Source organism: Nanorana parkeri, unplaced genomic scaffold (genome assembly GCF_000935625.1).
Source record: "Nanorana parkeri isolate BGI_ZX_2015 unplaced genomic scaffold, ASM93562v1 scaffold511, whole genome shotgun sequence".
NCBI lineage: Eukaryota > Metazoa > Chordata > Amphibia > Anura > Dicroglossidae > Nanorana > Nanorana parkeri.
Window position 1 is genome coordinate 491,720 of NW_017306779.1, and position 16,563 is coordinate 508,282.

A 16,563-nucleotide genomic window follows, 5' to 3' on the forward strand; every position below is an offset into this window, starting at 1 on the left:
TCTGCATGAAGTTTTCCTGTGCTTGCATGGGTTTACTCCATTTTTCTCCCACACTCTAAAGACATGCTGGTAGGCTAAAAGCAAAGTCCACCTTTTCAAACAAAATAATAAATACACACTTCTTTATAAAAGATACAATGTGCATTTATATTTTTTCTGCATTGGAGCCAGTAAAGCATTGCCGCCAGGATCAGGAGATTCCGCAGACTCTTCCACTTGGCCATGTCCATAAGGAGGTATGGACATACAGTAACAGGGACAGGAAGTGTCTTCGGACTACAATGTGCAGTGATCTCACCACACTTGTACTCCATTGAGAGCTACAAGTCCCTCTGCCGCAGTGGCTGATTGGACTTTCTCCATTCACAGATCCATGCAGGATTTGATAAACAGCAGCAGTCTGTGAGGAGATTCAGGGTAGTGCAGGGTAGGATAGTGGTGGCGATGTATAAATGCAAACAGAAGAAAGGCTGGCCACACACCAGATTCCAATGGAATAGTTTATTAAAGCTTATACCACATCACTGGTGTCCCGCCCAAGGTCCATATGGGCTCATATTGGAATGAAGCTGTGCTCCCATATGGATGTAACATGAAACAGGGTAGAAAAGGTAAACTTAGCCTTTAATTGGCCCCTGTCTAAATTGGCTCTTGTATGTACATGTGAAGGGATCTTAGATTGTGCGTTCCTTAAGGGCAGGGACTGATGTAAATGTGCAGTACTAAAAGTGCTGCATAAATTGTATATCCCAAATAATAATAATAATAATAATAAATTGCTAGTGTTCTATAAATACCTGGAATAAAAATAAATAAATAATCTGCAAGGCTTTAGCTCTTTTCTTCATTCACATGCATTGCCTATCACTCTTGTACAGGTCTCAGCCACTCTGTGCAGTAGTACCTGGAACTGTGGTCATTGCAGTCTCAGACGCCCTCAGATCTCCTGCACACCCCAAAATCAGAGGCCTCTGCCCAATAAAGAGTGGGCTCTGCAGTATAATTTGGACCATGCAAAAGAAGGGAGGCCATGACAATGGCTACACTGAATACAGTTGCAGGTGCTACTTCATAGAGCTGCCTGTACAGAATATTTGAGGATCTAAAAATGAAATATTACATTTGGGTACAGTTCACCTTTAACATCACATACTAATAGAAATCATAGAGAATAATCCAGTCTGATAACATAATTCTATTGAAATCTGCTGTGTTTCTTATTTTGTTAAGAGGGCCCTCCTTTGGGCCCCAGCTGTGTGGAAATACATAAAAGACCTTTAGCACTGGTATTGCTCTGAGAGATGGGTTAATGCTGTTTACTTATCCTGCTGAAAACACTAGTTAGATGCTTACAGACTTCTATCAGACTGGATACAGTATCTAGAGACCAGAACACCTTATTTTACCTTTCTACACTACATTTGTTCTCAACATTTGAAATCCAGAGCTCTTTGTAATAAGAAGAAGCGAAATCTCTGCAGATCCTTTAAGCCAACAAAATATAAGCCCTGCGCATAAAGCTGAAGTTTAATCTGCTCATGTTTTGTCTTTCTTAGTACCTGCTTTCCCTCTTATTATCTGTTTATGACATTTATAAATAAAATCATTCCAGTTTCATTACATACCTTATTTTATATCCAGTGATATCGTTATTAGATCTCTGTGCTTCTCTATGAATTAGAAAGTGGGTGGTGGGAGAGGCCAGCTGGGTTACTCTGCATAGAAACATCACAGCGGCTTGCCTCTTTACTCATCCTGAGGGCCCTTAACCCTGAGGCAAACAGTTGGGGAGCTCTTGGGAGGAGTTATGAAACTATTAGAATGCCTTGATGTGTGAATGTCAGTCTGAAGAGTGAGAAGTTCATGCAGACTGTCAGAGGTAATGCCCATAGATAATGTTGAGCCTCTAACATTACAATAATGGAAATCGAACAGGAGGGCAAGGGATATTAAGGCTGGGGAGGAAATGACTGGATGATGCTGATTGTTCTCCAGCCAAGAAATCTGACTTGCTCTAGTTTATAATGTACACTGGGAGATGCTCACAATTAGTTTTTAGTAGTTGCACTAGTTAATTAGTGTATCAGCAGTTACGGTTTTCTCTTCCCACCCTGGCAAAGTCCCACCTGTCCCCACCCTGGCAAAGTCCCACCTCATACAGCTTTCTGTGATGGTGAGACAACAATGCTGCACTGCTCCTGAATTCAGAGCGGGGTTGCCACTCTAGGCTGTGCCTGCTTGCACTACATGGGCTTAAAATTTGTTGCAGGGGGTGTGGCCATCAGTATTGTCACTGCTGATCCGCAAACCTGTAGCTTGTCAGTCAGCACCTGGCCACACCCAGTCCTGTCCACTGCTCTCTGGATTGACAGCACTGCTTCTGTTGCAGAAAGCCTCCCACTGTGAGCTGCAGTGTCTGGAAGGGGGAGCATGTGAGACACAAATGGTGGAGGATTTGGCTCAGTCAGGGAAGGTAAAGGAAGCATTGTTTACTTCACAGGACTTGTTTAGACATGCAGGAGCTCTTAGTGGTAATTTAATAACTTAATACTGAACAACTATCTTAACCCCTGATTCCCTACCAGCCCTTATCTTCTGAACACCTCGCCCTGTGCTGAGAGTTCCTGTGCCAAGAACATGCAGGTCTGCACTGAGCTCAAGAAGCAGTAAGATCACAGCACCAGAAGAAACTGTTTGCTAGCAGTGGTCTTTATACTGAGTGGTGTGGGCTGGTACCTTTCTGAGTAGAGAGAATACATATTTTCTATATGACACTGTTGTTCATCTCAATTTAAAACAAGGGAAACTCCACTCATGCAGGTCCAGCTCTGGCCAAGATACAGTTAGTCTGGGTTCCTCTTGTGCATTTACAGAATGGAGGCTGTAGTTGCTCTGATCATATAAAGACAAGCATGAAAAAGGATGTATTTAACGTAAAATGAGAGAATTCAAAGTAACTATACATAATGTAAAACATCATTTGCTCATACCTTCCTTTTCTGCTCGGAAAACATACGTTCTTTGTGATGTCACAATTTCAAATTTGTTGTCACCCAATTTTTTAATTTTTATTACTGCAGACAGTAAAACTTTCCCTCTTGAGAACACATCCTGGAATAATAATAAAAAAAAATGGCCATTTACATTTTCTTCACAGCAGAATGACCTTGCAAGGTAGTCACTAATAAACCATGCAGTAGTTTGCAACAAAGGGTGTTAAAAAATATTGCACTATAAATCCTAAATTAGGGATATAAAGCAAACCTGTCAGGATAGAAATAGACACTGCTATGGCTGACTTGATCATCTTAATCATGACTTAATTACCTAATGAGTTACTGTCCCAGGACAAGTACATAGGATAGGGGATCTGACTAAGAGAACTTTACTGGCTGCAAGCTTATTTCAGGTCAGTGTCCTACTCGGTAATAAAGCCAAGGTCAGGAGGAAGCCCCTACAGCATGTAAATTAAGAGCCTGTTCACACTTGCACCTTTCCTGCAGTATAAGACATGCAAGAATGGTCATTTAAACCCCATGGGGCTTTTTTGACTGCTTCTTTTCCTTTATATTTAGCATTTAAAATAAACATTGCAATAATCCATATCCATGGTTCTCAGCTGGTGGGTCAGGATCCAACAGTTGGTCGCAACCTAGTGTTCAGTGGGTCGCTGCATGCCTTCCACTGTGGTAGACGAGAGGCTCCTCAGCCTCCCCCTAGCGCAGCACTGTCAGTTCTAGCGCTGAACAGCCATTCAAAATATGTTGTCCGGTGTGGAGTGTCAACTTGAGGTGCGGTGGCCTGGGGGTATGGCCACAAGCGAGCTCCAAGGTAGCTTACAGCTACCTTGCATGCCCTGTGGAGGTGCCTGGACCAAAGTGACATCACATTCTCTACATGATGCGCAAGGGAGCTGTACAAGCAATGCACATATGGATGGATCTCGGCCACAGCACTGCAGCCCACACTGGACCCCAGGCTGAGGATCCACTCAAGTTCTCGTAAGTTAAGGAAAGTGTGTGGATCTTAAAAAAAATTCTTAGGAGTGTATATGTGTGCGAGAATGTCTATGAGTGTGTGAGATTGTGTCTGTGGTTGTCTGTATCTGTCAGGGTTTTTGAGGGGCCATTCGCACTAGTACAGTGCCTTAAGTGCACAGTCTCTTGCGATGAACGCACTGTACTACGCAATTGCACCTATCGCTGCAATTGCGGTAGGTGCGTTGCCATTCATTTGATTGGCACCCCAAATGCACCTCCTGCCCACAGTTTGATCGCCTGAACCAGAATGTGCGATACCGCAATGCTGTGCATTCCAGTGTAGTGCAACTTGGGTCATGACTTAATGATCACGGACAAATGTGGGTCCTGAGGTTACACAGGTTGAGAACCACTGCTCTAAAGGATAGTGGAAATGTTTACGGCAATATAAACAACTTTGACAGGTAAACAGTACATTTATTAATACAGACCTATATACCAGAGCAGAAAGAGGGACATAGGGAAGTTACAAATTGCATGCAAGTGTGATTGGGCCCTAGACAAACATGTCACTAGCAAGTCCTATATCTCATTATCCACAGGTTTATCTGGCAAATATTCCATTGTGAGAATACATCTAATGTGTGTACTCCCTCAAAAGGATCCTCAAACTTTCCAACGTGCTGGAAGATTTCTGTGACTTGAGATTTACTGTATTTAAAGTTCAATTCTATTTGCGGACACTAGCTGTCCTTTGCTTGTTTACTGCTGAATTACTTGCAAGAATCACCTACATGGCCATTAATGAGGCAGTGCAAAGAGCAATTATAATTGCAAGGAGCAGCAATAGGCAATTATTGGTATACTGTGATCAGATCTGTTGAGAACATATGGCTGGCTTCTACATTTAGTTCCCTCTGCACCTCTTCTTTAGTTACTGATAACATTTATGGCACGTTTAATGCTAGCCAAACTTTGCATAAACATGCATGCCTGTAAAATGCAAGCTTGATTGGTTTTGCCATTGAGAGAGTTTAGAAAGGCTTCTAGTACCACCCATATCATGGGGGAAAGAATAGCAATGGACTGTAAAATATAATTCAGATGACTGATTATTAACCAAAAATATTCTGGCATCTGGTACCTACTTTCATTGCCCCAGCCAAAGTTGGCTTGACTTAAAGCACCAATTTCAAAGGATTAATTTACTGCTCAGTAAAATCAGCCTTGGTCTCACCATGATATTTACATACGATCTATGGACTAGCTTGATGTATAAAACTGATTAGCTGATTTCACAAAGTTCTTTAAAAATAACCTTTTACTCAATTTTACCTTTCATTGACATCACAGTAATGCAGTAATGTTGTCTCCACCCATTGATTTATTGTTGCCGATCTGCCTTCCTTTATACTTTTCCTTTCCCTTTCTGGTGTTTTTATCTGCCAAACACCACTTTCCATTACCGGCTTCCATGTATCCAATCCATCCTTCACTCCACGTTTGCTGCTCACTTTATCTAATTTGTAATCAAGATGCCTTCCAATACCTGATTGTGTCCTCCATTAAACTAAATGACCAAACCATCAGCACAATTAATGGGAGTAATCACATTGCAGCTCAATTTTTAATTTTTCTAAGATGCTTTTAAGTAGAAAGCTGTTACTTTTAGAATGCTGAGTGAAATATGTTATGTGGAGCAAAGATCCTCGCTCACCGAAAACAAACAGCTATAAATGGTGAGCTGTACACTTCTAGAAATCTAGAGAATTAAGTACTACAGTACAAATATGTCAATCAGTCTTCAATATGGTTGTTTAAAAGTTACAAATGTGAAAATGTGTGAAATGTAAAAATAACTCACACTGGTTGCGTGCATATAATTAAATGAAGATGTACATCTTAAAGGGGCAGGACACCAAATGGGTTGTGTTGAAAATAGCGCACTGGAACATAAAGCTATAACTTTTGATTGACTTTTATAACAGTTGATCACCACCAACCTAGACTAGTCTACCTGGCATCTCATCTACAAACATATATTTTACAAAGATAGCATTTGTGCACTGAATCCAGCAGTTGTACCAGGTACATTTTAAACATGAGTTAAGTTGAAAACTTTATTTTTGGTTGAGCAACCTTAGAACTTGACTATACCTCATGGGAGAAACACTCCATGTAAATGATGCCATAATGTGATAACTAAGAGCTGCATTTCCTTTTTGAAATAAAACATCCCCATCTGCTGTTAAACTATCCTTATGGTAACATACCGTGGTGCCTCCTCTACTGCAGCTACTTGGTTTTAGTTGGTTTTGTATTTCCAGATATAACCAACAGTCCCACCTGCTTGCAAAATCTGGAACTCAAAAGCTGGCACCTCTGGTCAGGTACTATCATGTTAGATGTCAGCTGTGAGGACTGGTCTAGCAGCCAGGCAGGACCGAGTATCAGGTAAGTATATATTGTTTTGGGGGTAGTTCCACTGAAAGGGTTAAGTGTTTAGAATTCCGGAGTTCATCTTGAATGCTTTGACAATTGTTGCACTAAAACTGTACAGCAGCATTCAAGCTAAAAGATGAGGCAGGAAAGAAGGGGGGGCAGCAAGGAGGGGGGGGGGCGCTAATCAGTTCTGCTGCAATGCATACTGTATGAGCTAATAAGGGACATTCTGACAGGAGTAGACAGCAGAGCAAATAGAAAGATAGCTCTTTACTTAACAGCAGGTTGGTGACCTAACTATGCTGCTCATCTAGAGTAGAGAAAACTCAGGTCACCATCCTGGTTCTGCTGTCTGGCAGGGCTGTACATATCTCAGGACTTAATGGACAGAAATAGAAAATATTTTATTAAAATGTTGTGTCATTTCATAACATGATTTTGACATCTCAAAGGACTCAGTGACTCCAGACAGCTACAGTTCTGAACTGACTCAGGGGACTAGGAGAATATTATGGATCTATCTTTGTTACTGTACAAAGCATTAGAAGCAAACTAGGATTTTTATTTTTAACTACAGATCCCTTAAAACACATTTGCTACTTTACCCGATCATTGTGGTAGTAGGAAATATGATGTCCATCAAACTTTACCCATCTCTTCTGAAACATGCAAGCGCTGTAATAAAAAGAATAAGACTATTCTATTACCATGTTTAGCAGTGAAGTTAGCTTATTGTTTAGGCTTCCTGCCACTTTCAATCCACTGAACTGAAGATGAAAAAACTGTAACAGTAAATTATTACTGTTAGATTGTAAGCCCTCAGGGGCAGGGCCCTCCTTACCATCTTGTCTTGAATCGTATTGTAAGTATAATTACTTCCCTATATTGTAAAGCGCTGCACAAACTGTTGGCGCAATATAAATCCTGTATAATGATAATAATAATAATAATAATATTACAATAATCATTATCCATCCAATACATTTCAAAGACAGTGTTAGGGTTGAGATCACGGCTGGCTCCGGCCAGCTGTCATTTGCGTAGAAATTTGTCAGCTTCGGCCAACCTTTCTCCGTGCTTCGCCTGTCACTACGGCTCAGCCGAGTGGAAGCATATGGGTTCGGCTCGACTGAGTCGATCGGGTGCCTTCGGCTGCAGTACGGGCTATAGTGAATAGCCCATACAGCAGCCCTTGAGGTTCGACTGAACAGAAGGGCTTGGGTGGCCGAAGTGAGCCGAAGGATCAGCCGAAGACATGGCTGGATCCTTCGGCTCATTAGTGAATAAACTTCTAAATAACATTAAATACCCTCCTACTTCATGCAGGTAAATCAGGTGCACATAGAATATGGACATAAAACATAAAGATGGGAATTTATCAAAATTGGAGTAGACAGGATCTGAAGAAGTTGTTAATGTCATCCATTCAGTTTCTATCGTACATCTTCAAAGCTTAACTGAACTAACTGAAGACAGAAGCTTACTGGTTACTATGGGCAACTGATCCAAATCCTATCTGCTCCAATATTGATAACTTCCCTCCAAAGCTTATTACAATTTTAAGTTTATTAAACACTAAACTGAGGTGAAAAAGCACATAAATCTTAGGCCTCACTCACATGCGCCTTTTAGGGCCAGCAATGGATTCCTGCAGTGAGAATTAGCAGATTTTAGTGGCAACAATCACAGGTGGTTCTGAACATTCTTTGCAAATATTCACACATCCAGCTGTTACCTGTGGCTATGGGGAAATGACCGACCTTGGACACAAACAGATTGTAAACAGTGATTTCAGCCATAAGACTCTGCCGATTCTTGCTGCAGGAATCTATTGCCAACCCTAAAAAAACCTGTGGGAATAAGGCCTTAGGTGTTCAAATCTAAACAATAATTTTAATCTTCAAAAAAGTCCTCTCAAAGGACTAACATCAATTGTCAAGGCTTATTTTTTTCTTTTAAGTGAACCTTCCAAAACCTTTATAAAACTGCATTAATAAAGACCGACATGCCACAATATACAGCAACACTAGCATTTGGCAACAAAGATCTGCACCTTTTATTAATAAAAGTCATGAGGCTGCTTTAGACAGGAGGCATTTCCTTACCCTCCTCTCCCCCAGTTATCAGACTGCAACATGTAAATTTGTAGCAAGTCAAGTGAGAGGGATGCAGCAGGGGTCTGATCTGTGTCAGACATTGGTGAGCACAGCCAAGCACTGCACAGGCATCAGTATTTACATGACTGTATCATCTTTGAGCCAGCATCTCAGTCCAGGCTGCAGATGCTGAAGCTGAATGATGCCTGAACAATAATGAATCCTTACTCCAGAAGAGAAAAGCAGCTGAAGGCATTGTTGGGAGATATGTGTGTATGAACCAATCTATTGTACTGTATATGTAATTAATTATTTGCATTCTAAGCAGTATCAAAATTTGCCAAAACACTAAAAAAACATTGGGCCACTTTTAAATGAAGAATCCAGATTGTTTACTAGAAGAGCACATCAAAAATACAATAATGTGGCACCGTGCTGATGTGTCCTGTAAATCCAATAGATCGCACCCAAAAAGAATGAGAATGGGGATGACTAATTGATCCTACGCAGAGGCGGCTCTAGAGTTTGGGAGGAGGCAAATTAGGCGGCCGCGAGGCCCTCGGGAGCGCGAGGCCTAAGGCGACCGCCTAATTTGCCTAATTAAAGAGCCGCCTCTGGTCCTACGCTGCTCTACAAAACACAAGCTGGACACAGATACACCAATAATGGAGAATATAAACCTTCTATCTCACCTGTGAGGTGAAAGTTTATCTAACCAGCCAACTTTACTTGTCATCGTACATGGTGCATAGAAACTTGCATATGGGGTGATTGAGAATTCTTCTTGAAATCCTGATTCTGATGAATGGCTGCTGATAGTATCACTCTGGGAATGGCTATCCAATAGTGACTGACTTCTGAGGTCTTCAGCAGGCTTTGTGCCCACATCATGTGTTGATTCCTCCAAGGTAGAATATATTGACTCCTCTGAGCCACCATTTGTGGCTGATGACATAGCATTCGGCGGAGGTTTACACTGAGAGTTTTGTAGTAGGCTATTGAATAGATAAACAAATTACCATGTTACAAAAATCTGATTATATAGTTTATTGATTTTATATACATATTTATTTTGTATCCTGTTGAGTCTTCAGAATAGGAAATGATGATAAATCTCCCCAACAGAGCACAGACAAAACAAAAATACCTGATGGGGTTTTCACCATTCACTACCTAATGTAAAACTAAAAATAAATTGAAAATTTTTTAAAGATAACTTATACTTGTCATTCACGGCAAAATAATAGGTTTACCCGATAGCACACCCCTTCCCCTACATATACTTAATTCCTAAGTTCCCATGTCCCCCTACTTACCTTTGAGGGCCCGAAGAAAAGTCTCAGCTTAAGCTCTGGATCAGTCGGGGTTAGAGCTAGGGTGAAATAAAATCTCTCCCTTCACTCACATGACATCGATGGGTTTGGCAATTGGCTGCTTTAGCTGAAGGGGAGATAGTCATTTGAATAACCAAGCCGACGTGAAGTGAGCCGAAAGCTGTATGGCTATTCACTTCAGCCTTGTACGGCTGAATCCAGAAGTAGAAATCAGCCGTACATCGGCTGCCTTCGGTCAGTCGAGCATGCTCTGCTCCGGCAGCTCACTTGCTGCCGTTCGCCCCTATTCTCATAGAGCTGAACGGCAATAAGTGAATAACCGAATGCTGCCGAGCGACATTCGGTTCGGCTATTCTGCTCGGTACCTCCGAGGTAGCGAGCAGAATTAAAAATATGTGAAATGGATGGGAAAAAAAGTTGAAAATGTATTTTAAAAATGTAAAAAAATAGGTAAATTAAAAAATAAATATTTGAAAGAAAAGAAAAATAATAAAATAAAACATGGAAAAAAACGATGCACGCCGACCCGACCGCATGCGATGGACTCCAGCCTCATAATGAAACATCTGACAGATCTGGTCAAAATAAAAACAATTGGGCGGAGCTAGCGGTGACATCTAGCTCTGCCCAACTGTTTCCTATTGGCCAGCATGTGCCGGAGTCTTCTAACAGGTCCCTGCCAATGAATTTTAATGACAGATCAGCGCCCCCAGGTCATTTGGGGATGCTGTTCTGTCATTACAACTGGGCAGAGCCAGCTGTGAGATCATGGCTGGCTCCCCCCAGCTGTCATTTGCTCAGCCCTTCGGCTGACCTTTCTCCACGCTTCGGCTGTCACTTTGGCTCAGTCAAGCCAAAGCATATTCCTTCAGTTCGGCTTAGCCGAACCTAGAGTTTATCTAGGTAAGAGTCTGTATGGTAAGATACTGTCTGGTGGTCTCTCTGTAAACCTGGGTACACACAGCTACTAACTTTCATATGTAGAACATTTGATAATGCCATCAGGGACTTGATGATTGCCATTCAAACTTTTGTTTAGGTTAACATTCAATTTTGGAATCAGTGGAGCTTCCCCAAAAAAAACCACATGCACTTTTAGAATATCCTGCTCCTTCAATGTTCGTCATCACTGCAGCTGAAAATGATCAATGATTTGACTACATTAACTATTAGAAAAACAAACAAATGTTCTGAAAACTCATTTTTTCAAATGGAATTCTACTGATGTATGGCCAGCTTTTTGTTAATCTATGTCGGTCAGTATTGCAGCTGGGTAAGATCTTGTGATGTTCTAATTCCTGCCATTTTTTCCTGTATGCTTTGGGTCAACCCTTTTCGATAAAGTCTATCTCTGGGGAAAAAATAATATGATTCTTACCCTAGATATGTAAGCTTCATAATGTTTGAAATATTCCTGCAACCCCAAATGTTATCAGAACAACAGGCAACCAGCTAAATACCTCTCATCTTTTATTTTGCCATCTGACTTTTATACTGGTTCCCTTCTAGCTAAAACTGATTGTCACTTTAAATGGCTATGAAGTAAAAACGAAGGTTCATTCTTTCTGTGCTTATAGCAGCCTTACTAACACAAAATAATACAAAGAAAAAAGACACAGAATCATGTGACAAGAAATGACAGTTCGATAAAGCTCTAAGAGCAGCCTGTTGACTCTGGATGGACTCGACTTATACAGCTGAATGGACATTCATAATAAAACACAGCTGCAGTGTTTCCTGAATAGTATCAGCATGTACTACCTGACATTACTTATCTGGAGTTACTCTTTAATTTTACCTTTCACTACTTCCAGTTCCATCACTGCAAACAACTGAAGATATATCACTGGTAGCTTCCTGAAAATGAAAAATAAAAAAGAATTAAAATATGCATGTTAATATATTCATATTTCTAAGATTAATTGTAATTATTATTTCGTATTATTTTTTTATTTTTATTTTTTTAATAATTTTTCCATTTTTTATCAATTTTTATTTTTGTAATTTCTATCTTTTTTCCACTGAACTTTATTGCTATCACACAGCAGCTAACAAACCCCTGTGTGATAGCATTTGGAGGTGACAGGTTCTCTTTATTTAACCTGTCACCTCCAATAAAGGGGTTTGAGCACAGTAGAGTGCTGGCTCTGCTGTGACAATTGAGATGGGAAGGCTGCAAGTGCAGCTCTCCTATCTCAGTGTTCACGTGGAGCAGAGCGGAGAATGGACTTTGGGATGGAGAGCTCCCCGCTCTCCATCTTGAACTACCTTGCCATTGTCCCCGGTCTCCCAGAAGAGTGGGGGACCCCAAAAACCATGGCGGGGAGGGAAGCGGCCATCGGGGAGAGAGGCAGCCAGAGGTGGGGGCGAACCATGGAGGAGGGGGGCAGCGTGGGGGACAGAACTGCAGGCTTATTACAAGTCATCTCAGCGGCATCGCCGAGATCACTTGTACAATATGAGCGGTGGCTTCCCTGCTCTACATTTAGCCCTGCTTGCCCGTAGCAGGGCTAAATGTAGAAATAAACTACCCACCCACAGGCTACACAGCCCCTCTACTCCATGCAGCCCCAAGGCCAGGTTTCGGTGGTCTTGTGGGAAATCCGGCCCTGTGCATGGCAATATGTTCATGTACCTGTTTCTGTTTTTATGTACATTAGATCTTTTTCAGATCTGAAATGTAAAGTTACATTTACAGCTATCCAAGAAGACAAAAAATATATTAATAATGATTACAAGTCTAGTTGAGTTTGTAAAGTTGCTACAGATTTATTTTAAAGGCTACTAAACAAACTGATTTATTCAGGTGGGTTTTTATTAACATTTAGTGATTATTCTATTACAGTTTCAGAAGCTTTTCAAAAGAGGCGTATAGGAGAAAGGGAGCTTGTCAAACATGCAGCCACCTTTCTGCCTAGTAACCGCACAGAAGAAAACTGCCAGTTCTCTAAACTTCCCATCTAGTATAGCAGTTAATACAATAGTAGGATAATACAGTGATGTGCTAAGGATGATTGTACCTCTAAACGTATTTCCTTATTTATATATGTTTCAATGTGTACCTGCTAAATATGGTTTGGTAGCAGGTGCAAAAAATCCCAATGGAAGTTTCCTGGAACAGAAGAAATATAATGCTAACCTTTCCCGTGGTCCGTGTCTCTTACTTTAACTCTATTCCAGCTCTGAGACCTTTGTCAGACTCTTTAGCCCTCCGACCCCTAAATCCTTCCCTGAACTCTATGTCTTTCTCTGACCCCATGCCACTATGTCCTTCTCTGGCCCCTAAGTCCTTCTCTGACCCCTATGTCACTATGTGCTTCTCTGGCCCCTAAGTCCTTCTCTGACCCTTATGCCACTATGTCTGTCTCTAACCCTTTCTCACTACAGGACACATCAGTGACACACGGGTCAGATGATGGAACAACAGCACATGGTGGGTGATACAGGCATGCAACATTTTCAGTGGTGATAAATGCTGTAGATTCTGATAGAGGCTGCAACACTGGAATGGAGTAAAGGTAGGAGACACTAGCCACCATAAAGGTGAGTATAACAGGCAGCTCTTGTGTTGAAGGCAGTTGTAGGAATAGAGTAGCCATATTTTGGGTTGTCATTATAACAGTCATAGATGGTATATCTTCCAATAGGAACACCTACTGACCACTAGGGCTTTCCTTCTCTTTGGAGGGTTTCCTCTAATATCCTGGTATGTCTATCAGACAGGGAGTGAAGCGAAATCTCCTCAATAGGACAGAGATGGCGAAAAGCTAACAGTGGTTATTAACCTCCCTTATTCTAAAAAAAATGGCTTCAATTCTACTTTAAAGAGAGTATCAATTAAAAATAAAAATAATGACAAATCACAGAAAAAAGTTAGATACATTATAAAGAGAAAAGTAGAGGCTCTATGTAACCCTATTCTATCCAAATATTAACCCTGTATTTCACATTTTAAGTGCTGCTGTATAGTGGAAGCGGTTTGTAGACCGGTTGGCAGGGGTATAGACGTGCACGCAACACGCAATGTGTATTTAGGGAAATATGGTTAACCATGTTGGACATGCAGCAGCATATGCTAATGTACGGTTATGTCTTTTGAGCTCTAGATGGTGCTGTAATGCATTGCTAATCTGTTAGTTTTCTATATGCATACTTAAATATGATACACAGGAAGTTCTCTCTGTATGCTGTATACTGCTGTATTCTGATAGAATGTTCTTCTAAGAAAGTAAAACTTAATTAATCATTCCTCAAGATCTCAGTGCTTCATCTAAACACATAACCAACCGACTAGATAGATATATAGATAGATAGATAGATAGACAGACAGACAGACAGACAGATAGACAGACAGACAGACAGACAGACAGACAGACAGACAGACAGACAGACAGACAGACAGATAGATAGATAGATAGATAGATAGATAGATAGATAGATAGATAGATAGATAGAGACATAGATATGGCTTTCCAGTGTGTGCACACCTCATTTTTAAATGTCAGCAGCATAATTAAGAATGTGCAGTACAGAAAGACTCATGTATGCTGTGCCAACTGTAAACATAAGACTTTTGTGTAGACAGCTTATGAGTATTGAGAAGATATTGTGTTGCCCTGCTTCATGGTTTCCATGGCGGTCCTGCCATCTTACTACAAGGAAAAAGGTTAGTGTTGTAGTACATAAATTCCTTTGCTTTAAAATAATGTAGGCAACAATTCCTCAGGCTGTAGATAACGGCTGTATGATTATTCCCCTACCTGTCATATCCCAAATGTCATGTGGTTATTTGAAGTACTGTACCAGGTACACTTCCCTCAGATCTCTGTAACTACTGTCTTAGCCAATTCTAAACATGTCAGCATGAAAGGTTCTGACCCATAGTTTCATCTCTATCTTCTCCTGTTCCCTCGGTACATGAAACGGAAATACAGTCAATATGTTTTATTTATTAAAATGCATGAAGCATCCTGTACTTACTACAAGCATCATACAAAATTAAGCAAATACCAGAAACCCTGTTAAGTATTCAACGCGTATGCTCTTTGTCACTTCCGATGCTGAATGTATGAATGTATTTTGATTTCATTGATTTTGTCTTGCTGTGAATGTTTTGTTGCATGAATTATTCAATTACAATTAAATGCAAGGAAATAAAAAACATAAAGCATTATACAGCACATATATTGTGTATGTCTACAAGGAAAGATGGCTAAATAGACAGATAGATAGATAGACAGATAGACAGATAGACAGATGATAGATAGATAGATAGATAGATAGATAGATAGATAGATAGATAGATAGATAGATAGATCATAGGAAATAAATACTTCTCTCCCATGCTCATCAGCTCCATCTAGTGGCCATAATGCAGTATTTTCCTGATACTACATTCCACTTGGAAGGAAAATACTTTAAGAGCGTCTGTTTTTGCCTCCATTGGCACAGAACAGATGCTCATGAAGTTTCACAGGATGAATGGCACCACATAGATTAATAAAAACAAAAAGTGGCGGAAGGAGAAACTGACCAGGGGGTTAAGGTGGGTTTCATGAGTGCTAAAAGACTGTATGTGTGTGGCCACAAAGACTTAGTGAGTACCATGGCATGAGTGGTGGCAGTCACTGACTGTGGAAGGACATTTAATTTGGATTAGATATTTAACACTGATGAGGATTACATTGTATGACCTACAGTTCATATCAATGACAACTAATAAAAGGAGAGTATCATTAGATGAGGTATGCAGACCAATCAAAACACAGTACAGAAAAAATATTATGGAAAAATATCAGTGAAGGTTCTTATTATTTGGTGCCATCTACTCTACAGAAAATGATATATATACCAAGGGGTATACAGTATGCAGTGTATATAATGTAAGTATCTGTGAATATAATAACAGAGATATTGATTGATATGCAATCTCATGAGCAAACATAAATCACAAGACTCGTGATTATAGAAATAAATTGCACAGAAAATGATTAGAGGGTAAAATTGATATACCAGATGTAATTTCATAGGTTAAAGTATGGTTATGGAAAAGAAGATAAATCAATGCGGCAAAAGACTGATACAAAGAGAACACTATTAAAGATAAAGAATAAGCTACATTGCAAACAGACAACCAAATGTATGGATGTAAAACATACCCAAAAATCAATAATAAAAATGATGGTAGAAGCAAAGTAAATATGTCCTTTTGAAATAAGTTAAAGGGGCCAATGCTGAGGACTTACATTGACTCTGCCATTTGAAAACAAAAATTCTAACAAACAAAGCAGCCTGCAAATATCCTCTTCTCTGCCCCCCAAGTTATCGAGGCTTTGACTGTGACAGCATCCTGTCACCTGTAATATTGAGACCTCAGATATAGTGTGGCTCAGGCCCCTAGGCTCCTTCACCTAACACAGCACCACTCAGTATACACTGTGTTAAGGGCCCTGACACTTGCTGGGGGCTATAGCTGGATTTGACACTTACACCAAGGAGCAACACCCCCATTATTGATCATGCATAATTTTGGGCAAGCACATGAGCATGCGGTGGGTGGAATGCTATGCATACAACCTTTCTCTTCTTAAACCCGCCCCCCTTCCTAGGAAAAATAATAATCTACACCCCTGGCAACAACAACACGCAGAATGGCTTCAACCAAGGGAGTCATGATTGATTCTCCTGCCCAACATATGAAAATCATAGCTC

The 16,563-nt window shown here is 40.5% G+C and overlaps 1 protein-coding gene across 1 annotated transcript in view; it reads right to left on the reverse strand.

Annotated features, from left to right (window-relative positions):
* Positions 1–16,563, reverse strand: part of ARAP2 (ArfGAP with RhoGAP domain, ankyrin repeat and PH domain 2) — a 235,860-nt gene that overhangs the window by 208,876 nt on the left and 10,421 nt on the right. The window contains exons 4-7 of the mRNA XM_018561260.1: positions 11,651–11,709; positions 9,211–9,513; positions 7,028–7,097; positions 2,991–3,111 (exon numbers count right to left, since the gene is read on the reverse strand). Of these exons, the coding sequence (XP_018416762.1) occupies positions 2,991–3,111; positions 7,028–7,097; positions 9,211–9,513; positions 11,651–11,709 (553 nt within the window). The remainder of the gene's footprint in view (positions 1–2,990; positions 3,112–7,027; positions 7,098–9,210; positions 9,514–11,650; positions 11,710–16,563) is intronic.